Source organism: Phallusia mammillata, chromosome 1 (genome assembly GCF_965637545.1).
Source record: "Phallusia mammillata chromosome 1, kaPhaMamm4.hap1.1, whole genome shotgun sequence".
Classification (NCBI taxonomy): Eukaryota; Metazoa; Chordata; class Ascidiacea; order Phlebobranchia; family Ascidiidae; genus Phallusia; species Phallusia mammillata.
Genome location: NC_137252.1, coordinates 5,547,521 through 5,556,849, shown reverse-complemented (window position 1 = coordinate 5,556,849; position 9,329 = coordinate 5,547,521). Strand labels below are relative to the sequence as shown.

Sequence of the window (9,329 nt, the reverse complement as noted above, 5' to 3'; positions counted from 1 at the left end):
ATGTTACGGAAAAGAGTATTACCAGCCTATTAGCCATATGCGTCAGACTTTTTGTAGACCTATTGTGTACAAATAATGGAAAAAACATCACAATATGGATTATGACGTCATAAACAGTTAAAACTTAACTGTTTAGCTCAATCTGTGCATCAAGTTGGAAATTAATCTGGGCTTTTGGGGCGTCAAAAGATGGTATATATATATGATATAAACCTATTCTGTAATTTTAAAACAAAAACCCACAGGTAAGTAGCGACTGTTGGTGAAATTAGGATCTGCAATGCGGCCGTCGTAGCGAAAAGGTTGTTATGGTGTATAAAACTAGATTAAAAATCACATGCGGGGCTCGGCATAATTTCCAAACTGCAATGTGGCCCCCGAACCCCACGAGTTTGACACGTCTGTAATGGACTTTAAAAATGTGTTCTGACTTCGGTGTGTGTCATTGTTTTTGTGTTCTCACTTTTGCGTGTGTCACGACTTTTGTGTTCTGACTTTGGTGTGTGTCATGGTTTTTGTGTTCTGACTTTGGGGTGTGTCACGACTTTTGTGTTCTGACTTTGGCGTGTGTCATGGTTTTTGTGTTCTGACTTTGGGGTGTGTCACAGGTTTTGCGTGTATCACGAGTTTTGTGTTTTGCACTTCTGGGCCACCGTAGTGGTTCCTTACCTTTTTGACCTTGCGGCACCCTATCAATGAGATAAATAGATTGCGGCACCCTGACAAAGCTGGATCAATTTTTTGAGGTTCCTGTATTTCAAATAACTGTATGAAATACGGAGTCGAAAATAACTGCGAGACGCGAAACTTAATTTAGCCAACTTGATATTCCTTATATTCGTGCAGATGGTATGTGGGATGTTAATGTAGATTGTTGGATTATGTGAGTTTTTGATGGGAAGCAGGACGATCGCTGAAACTGCGTAAGAGTCTGGAGTCAAAATGTGACCTGACATGCTCATGAAAGTAATGATGCAAATCGGCAGCCAACAACAGAAGTCGGTTGCTATGAAAAACGTGATTTTCTTCTGCATGCTCTTGATCTGATGGTTCTTCGCTTTCACCTACGCTCATTTGTGGGATTTCATGTAAATCATCACATACGCGGTGGCGATGTACAAAAGTGCGACAAAGTTAAACGTAATTACAATTAATGATTTTATGTTGGCATTTAATTCCTCGCTACTGATGACAAAAAATATGTTTGACAGAACATTTACCTTTATACGTACATTTGCCATGAAAGTGCAGTGTGCTGTTACCTATTAGGAAGTTATCAAGGTTATTGATTGATGCTATCCATGTGAAGTCTCATATCAATTTTAAAACTCTTCTAGTTTGGCTGGCTAATTCCGCATGCTGTGACTGTGAATGTTAAAACAACCCAGTGTGTGTACTTTAGTTTTTAAAAAAAGCTTTCGCGTTTAAAATCATTTGCCATGCTCTTCAATGTGTTTAATTTTGTGATGCATCAAAGTAAATTTTAACCACGGTTTGCAAAACTGCAGCTGTGTCACGTTCTACCTTAATTTCGAGATTATGCTATTAGACCTACTTTTCTTCTGTATTAAAGATTTAACTTTTATCTATTAGTATTTTTGAAGCTGTGTTTGAAATAATACCGTACACTCAGAGTAAATTAACTTTCAAATCAACCCATCTCGTAAGAACACCCCACACACATTTATTAACAAGCGGCCATTCAAAATATTGTGGACGTGGTATTATGGTTGATGTTCGAAAACGACAATAAAGTTCCGATTGGTAGGACATTGTTTTAAATTGCCCTCACAACAAGTGCGCCAGATGAGAAAGGATTTTTTGTAAGCTAATTAAAAATTTGTTTACAACTCATTCAGCGTTTTCATCATTTGCCTGCTGCTGAAACCTGACATCAACGTTACACTTACACGTCAGCATTTCCTGTCTAATGTCGTCATCAATGACGCAGTACAACAGGAAGACGACGATTCCCTGCGAACCATTCACTAAGCTGTGGATGTACATGAACACCTCGTTCGAAATCTCATTCCCCACTCCTGAAAAACAAGTTCATTTTTGACCACCTGATGATAATAAAGTTCACACGCACAAACATATTTTACCTGTAAAGAAAGCCAAAACCCAAGTTCCACCAAGCATAAGTGAGAGCAAGATAAAAGACTTTGCTGCTCTCAACGCATCTCCTGTCCCTGGATCTTCTCCTCTGTTCCGCATCTTTTTCGAGTACAGTATCACGTGTGTGGTTTTCATGACAATGATCAAGTTGGTTAGGAGGACAAAAGCGAGAGGAACAACGACCGCTGCATAGAAGACTGGTGTACCGGGAGCCAACCAACATCTGTCGTACTTGAGAACCTGTATATATTGGTTACATTGCTCGTACAACGGTTGGGGCTTCATGTATATACCGAGGGAAAACCCCACGGCAATGGATATTCCCACTATAACAGCGGGAATGATCCAACCGATCAACATGAAGACTTTGAGACGGTTTGACGAATTCTGAGTTCGGAACTCGACTGGAAACGATGTTGCAATGAAAAGACGAATTCCTTCGACCAGAAACCACATTCCTAAAAACATACATTTCAATGGTTAGAATAGATGATCCTAGTTCCTTTAAAGAAAATTTCATCGCTCTCCGTAACGTTGTAGTATTTCTGACTAGTTTACACTGCAAGTTGTTTTGCACCTTTGCACAGCAAAAGGTATTGGTTGGTTGCTGTGTGAATTGCACATGGAACCTCATGCATGACTGCAAGGTCATGTGATATGTTGACAACATGGAAAAGCAGAAGTGCCAGTGACAAGCTGATTTGAACCGGAACCCGATCTCCGCTGTGTTTCGATCTGTAGAGGATTATTATGGTGGCGACCAGAAACATGATTGAAGCTAATTCTGTGGTATAAGATGTGACCTAAAACAATATCTGGGGTGTTAGCGGCTATGTAAGAATGTAACATTTGTATGTTTACCTTGATGCCAAAGGGTATATTGGTAGATTGGACCGCAAATAAAACGGTGAAAAGGGTGAGATGATTGCACTTGCACATGACGTTGCCTGTTACGTCATCAGTCATTGTGACGCAACCACGATCAGAATACTTTCTTTCTACTCTGTCATAGAAGAGACAGATTGGTTCCAGTTTGTTGATCTTCAGGTTCCTTTTGTTTTTCTTTTCTTCTTCTTCGATCTCCTTGCAGACGGATTCTGGTGAAGTCGAAGGTCCGACGAAGCTTGCCCTTCCAGGAAGTTGTTCGTTTTCTTCTTCATCTCGCAGTGGAATCGAAAAATTGTTGACATTCCACCCAACAATAGCGATATAGGTTGTGTTCAATGTTGTTATGTACCGGGTTAAGGTGAGAAAACCGGATTCGGCCAGTTGAGTTTGTACAGTTTTTGTCGTATTTATCTTAAAGACAAACACAGCAACCACGAGTTGTCTAACTCCTTTTGTTTGTAACGTGAAGTCGATGTGCGTGGATCCAAGCATCAGGTTAGCATTGTATTTACTCTTATTTTGTTTGACAAGTTCGATGTGTAAATGACCGTTGCTGTGGTCTTCAGTGATATTTTGTGCTTCGGTTATGTTCCTTGCAAAGTTCTCTAGCAAACTTTCAATCTCTTCTAAATCATTCGGATTAGCTGGATTCAGGTTATGAACTTCAGTTTCTAGTGGGGCCTTACGATCTACAAAGTTACACATTGTATAAATGTAGACGTGTTTTACATTAGCAAAAGTCAGAATTGGAGCAAGAAAATTCTGAAAATACGTCCCAGTCCGATTATAACTTCCTTCGATAAAGTCATGGGCACTTGACAAAATAACATTTAAACATTGAGAATATTTTAATGCTATTTGGGCGCAGAAACTTTCTGTCACGAAAGTACTACTACTATCTGCCTTTAAATATACTCTGGTTTAGTAAGATAGCAATTGAAACTTAATAATCCTAGTTATTTCCGAAGTTGTTTTGTTTACCGCTTGGTTCTTCTGTCACGGTTGAAACCTTTTCAGTAGTAGTCGGGTTCTTGATGGTGGTTCTGTCCAAATTGCTTGCTGGAAGTTAACAACAATATGCATAGATTGTGTAAAGATACCGTGTTTGTTTAAACATTGTGATTTAAAAACATTATTAATTAACGAAATAATATTATTTTCTTACTACCGTACTTTGTCTTTCTTTCGTGGTTGACAGCTTGTCAGTCGTGGTCGGGGCCTTGATGGTGGGTTTGTCCGAACTGTTTGCTGGAAAATAGCAAAATGTGTATAGACTGTGTGTAAAATTAGTGAGACTGAGTTTGGTTTAACACAGTGGTTCCCAACCGGGGAGGAATTCCTCCCTAGGGAGGAATTTTATGATTTCAGGGGATGAATTTCATAAAAATGTAAAAAAATTATATTGGAAATGTTTCAGAATAATTTTGCATATACATTAGAAATGTCCATTATAATTTGTATGCAGTTCACATTTTGAACCGGTTGCCAAGGATTCTGAAACAGACATCCCTAATTATAAGGTCTACTTGTATATACGGCCGCATGTTACGTTTCAGGCGCTGAAATTAATTGATTATTGTCGTAACAAAGTCCATTGTTTCAACGTTTTTGTTTTTTGACAATCTGTCTGTTCCTGAGGCCGTACGGCAGGGGTGGGCAATCTGCGGCCCGCGGGCCGCATGCGGCTCTTTATTAACGGTTGTGCGGCCCGCAGAGACGCTTGGATTTGAAAAGTACTGGCAAACGAGTCCAATTATTACATATTTTTGAGCTGATTAATGCGCCTGATGCTAGTTTTTTGAGACCTGGCAAAATATGGCTAGAATCAAATACGAATTATACTTGTAGTTAAGCATATTTGGTAAGAAACCAAGCAAAATCACTTTGTGTTATACACAGATGCGGCCCGCGACGCAGTTTTGACATTTATAATTGGCCCTACAGTAACAAAGGTTGCCCACCCCTGCCGTACGGCCACATTACAACATATTTCAGAGATTATAATGTGAAATTAATTTGAAGATATTTTAAATTGCTATAATTTTTCATGCTATATATGTTTTCGTCATATGGGGAGGAATGAATAGTTCGAAAATGGGCGAAGGGAGGAATGTAACAAAAAAGGTTGGGAACCACTGGTTTAACACAATAATATTAAAACTTTACTTATTTTCGAATTGTTATTATTTCTTACTAGTTAGTTTGTCTGTCGTGGTCGAAACATTGTCAGCGGAAGTTGGGGTCTGGATGGTGGTTTTGTCTAAAGTGGTTGCTGAATGATTAAAGCAGTATGCATCAATTATGTTTGCAATGAGAGTTGGTGTGTTTAGTTAAATACTGTGTAATAAAACCCTTTGTAATTTGGTTATTCTTGTGTTTCTTGTTTTGTTTACCATTTTGTTTGTCTGGAATGGTGGTAACATTGTCAGCAGTAGTCGGGGTCATGGTTGTGGTTTTCTTTGTGCAGGCTGCTGGAAATTAAGAATTGCTTGTCACATGACATACACAAATACTAAGTTACATAGCAAAAATATTTGTTTTTTGTAGCAAAAAAAAAAAATTGTCAGGCGTTGATTAGTAATAGGCATGACGTTAATTAATGGATTTGTTTAGGAGTTCTTCACGATTTACACAATATTGTGCGAATAGACATTGAAATTATTGTCGCATGTGCAAGTGAAAACCTTTTTAGTGGCCATAACTTACAGTGTGGTGCTATGGGCGTCAACAAAATCGGCTTTTTTACGCATTTATTACATACCTGTATCATTGCATGGTAGCACAGTAAATTCTATTGAAGCTGTAACCAAACAAATTGTCAGTGAAAAACGGTGATTAAAAATCTTCTAACCTGGACACTAACGCACTTTCTTATACTGCTTCAAATTTTCTTTTTTTGTATTTTTGGTTCAATTCAGTGCGGGTGACACTTACTTTCCATTGATTGTTTTAGAAGCATTTATGTGAGAAGGTTTAGCCGTGAAACATTTTTGCTTGACCAACTGTTCGATTGGTCAAATTAGAAAAAGTTGTTGCATAAACAGTAACAAGTATACTTACTATTTCCGTTCTTAAGTATGGCATCGACTTTAAACCTGTGGTAAAGGTTATGGTTCACTTGGTTCCAATTTTCAATGTTTTTGATTTTGCATCTGCTAGACCCGGCAAACGCTAAAAACACCACACATGAGGTTTGTAATCTATTCGTTACCTGTGGTGGTACACTAACGTATATCTGCAAATAATTTCTGTAATAATAAACTATAATGTTAGGTTAAGGCTATTTTTGTATTGTTTATTAAAAGATATGTATCACGCCATAATATTTTGTAATAATAATCAAATGAAAAAATACAGTATTCTTTTGGCACGCCCACCCAAACGATAGAATGTTGCTTCGTGGCAAACACCCTTCCAATATAGGTAGCAGCATCCGACGATGCTTCCTGCAATCCAAAATCAATCTTATTGAAGTAATAAATTATACATAGGTAAATAACACAGTTCAAAATACAATCTTATTTGAAACAGCGATTATTCACGAAAAATTCACATAACCAACATTTGGAAAATTATAAATTCAATATTCTAAACTCAAAATGTCCCATGATTTTTCAAATAACTTACCATGATCTTTAAACATTATAGCTTCATTTGTCTGACCTGAAAAACAAGTTTCATCTTAATGCATGATTACGAAATCACACTTTCTAGCAAATCGTCGACTTGAACAAAACAACACTGCCACTTTCCTTTCCAATTAGTTTGACAAGAAACTTTTGACAAGCTGACCCAACACGTCCTATCTTTGTCAGGCGCATACGGTAAAGGTTTGGGCACAAAAGAGTTTATTTATGTTTCATCTTGTGGTTTTTATGGGAACTGAAGATGTCATTTTGCGAAACATAAATATTCCAAGATATTTATCGTCAGATTTCGTTACTAGGAAAAAACTTTCCATTCTTAGTTAAACACTCAAAATGCCACCATTTTTAAATATTATTTTACCTCCAAACATTATAGCTGACTGATTTGCCCGATCTGAAAAACAAATTTCCATCGTAATGCATATAGCAAATTGTCGACTTTTAAGAATTTTAGGGTGCAAGTAGTAAAAATAACCTTACATTTATGTTTACTTATTTTCGAAAATTAGTGATAGGCCTAATTCCGAACAACAGCTACCAATACGTCTATTACAAATTTTGAGTGTTACATTTTGCAAATGTTTTTCTACAGTGTTAATGTCACGAATTAGTTTATGGTCAAGTATAAACAACAAACACCCTCTTTTGACTTTTTAAATAATAATACAGGAATACGCAGTACTTTGTTGATTCACTTTGTCATTTCCTATCCCGTAACAATGGGTTTGGATAGGACGTCGTCTGAATAAATTTGATCTAGGTACGCCACGTAATTTTCGGATACACATAACTTACTTCCATCAAAAAGTTTCAAAGTATTATTACCACAGGATCGGGGTGATTGAATTGATGCAATCACTGATGTCGTGGAACCAGATAAACAGGTCACAGTCCAACTTCCTTGGTTGAAAAAAACTATTGAAGTTGGAAAATTCGGAGTTATTTTATTACGCTGACGTGTCGAAAACAAACGTTTTATTTTATCTTTAGTTATTTATTGATTGTCAAGGCAGATTTAAACCAAATTAAGGGTTGCAGTATAGTTGATAGTTTCGTAATCCAGAAAACAACAAAACTGTGTTGCAACAAACATTGAGCAGAAGAGCCTTTGATGATGGAGAGACACAAAATAACACAGCAAACCCAAAATCGTCGATCCATCCTTGTTACAATCACAGTTGATTTTGATTTAATGCTCACTATATTTAGAAATACTAGCTGTTTTGTTTATATGCAAAGAATGTTCGTGTCAACTTCATGTACGTATTGATACAACCGCAATGCCTAATCACCATTATCTCACCATCACAACATTTACTGAAATGTAACAAAAAACTACAGACAAACACTAAAACCCAACTGACTAACTTGTATAATCAATCAGAGACAACATTTAACACAACTAACACTCGCACAAACAATAAGGAATTATTCTTTGCCAGATAACAGACACAGCTAAATATCATTCTATATACAGCTTAATCTATTATCGCACTTATAACCAGTTTAATTTAAGCGGAACAGGCTCGGTATTTCGTGCATTGCGACAGGATGATGCAGTGCACGATAAGAGGTAGTTCATGACAGTTGACGATTATTTACGTCGTTTTGATTCCATAGAGTATCAAAGACTACTTAGATGCGAAATGGCAAAGTGGATTTGTAGAGCATTAAATTCGCGGTCTTAATTAAAAAACAACAGCTTCAAAAGCAACATACGTTTTACATGTTTTGGCGAAGTCACGCTTCCAAAACTTAAAATAGAGTTCGACAAATGAATATGTTCTATGGTCCTAAGACCACAAGTTTTGTATTGTCCATACGCAGGTTGTGTTTGCTACTCCTGCTTAGTGCGGCGGTTTCTATATTTAATTACTTATACTTCTGGTCCCTTGCTGTGGACTCCACGGAGTGACTATACCTTTAAGATTGCAGCGTATTTTTTTTATAATAATGATGGTAATGTTTTTTTCAATTATATTTATCGTAGCAGGAAACACCGTATGTTTTAGAATTTCTGAATTTGTACACAAAGTTAGTTTTATAATTCTTATGCCATCTGTAGCCTGTGATGTATGTATTTATCGCCAGATGTCGTCCCTGAGTTATGACGTCACGTTTCGTATATGACCGTGTACCGCGTCTTAAACGTGGCAGTCAATACAGGTAATCGCTTAAAGGTGTGTGCGTTCATGACATGGTGTCAGAAGTGGGATTCGAACCCACGCCTCCATTCGGAGATAAGTAAAATGCAAAGGAAGAGCTCGGGAAAGTATATATTGGCCTGGGTTATCCAACGACATATCTGGTTTGGTTTCTTCCTGTGCCATTTGTGCAAAATTTAGGTCACAGCAACAACGCCAACCGTTAGAACCTCACCAAGCTCCTTTGTATCCGTTTCAGAAAGTGGCAACTGACCTGTTCTATTGGAACCGAAAATTGTTTTTGGTAACAGTGGACTACTACTCCGGATATCCAGAAGTAACCCCGTTGACTACAACTTCTGCGGCGTCTGTTATAAATGGTTTGTAAACTATTTTTTCCAGGTTTGGAATTCCCGAAACTGTTGTTAGTGATAACGGTCCTCAGTTTTCTAGTGAGGAGTTTGCAAAATTCGCCGAAGAATGGAGTTTTGTTCATTTAACCTCGAGTCCACATTATCCACGATCTAACGGA

General features: G+C 37.5%; 1 protein-coding gene across 1 annotated transcript; it reads right to left on the bottom strand.

The window, feature by feature from the left end:
• Window positions 1–1,851: 1,851 nt before the first annotated feature.
• LOC145219444 (adhesion G protein-coupled receptor L1-like) lies at window positions 1,852–7,024 on the bottom strand. Its single transcript, XM_080086841.1, has 12 exons — window positions 7,015–7,024; window positions 6,634–6,669; window positions 6,067–6,177; window positions 5,768–5,806; window positions 5,400–5,477; window positions 5,201–5,278; window positions 4,180–4,254; window positions 3,988–4,065; window positions 2,980–3,695; window positions 2,696–2,921; window positions 2,106–2,576; window positions 1,852–2,039 (listed from the first exon to the last, which is right to left on the bottom strand). The coding sequence occupies exons 1-12, from the start codon at window positions 7,022–7,024 to the stop codon at window positions 1,852–1,854; spliced, it is 2,106 nt and encodes a 701-aa protein (XP_079942967.1).
• Between the last annotated feature and the right edge of the window lie 2,305 nt (window positions 7,025–9,329).

Excerpts from the sequence above, each read along its gene's own strand:
- LOC145219444 (XM_080086841.1), bottom strand. Across the intron at positions 4,066-4,179 it reads AACCACGAAAGAAAGACAAA|CAAGCAATTTGGACAGAACC; the intron begins GTACGGTAGTAA and ends GTTAACTTCCAG. Across the intron at positions 2,040-2,105 it reads GGTTTTGGCTTTCTTTACAG|GAGTGGGGAATGAGATTTCG; the intron begins GTAAAATATGTT and ends CTTGTTTTTCAG.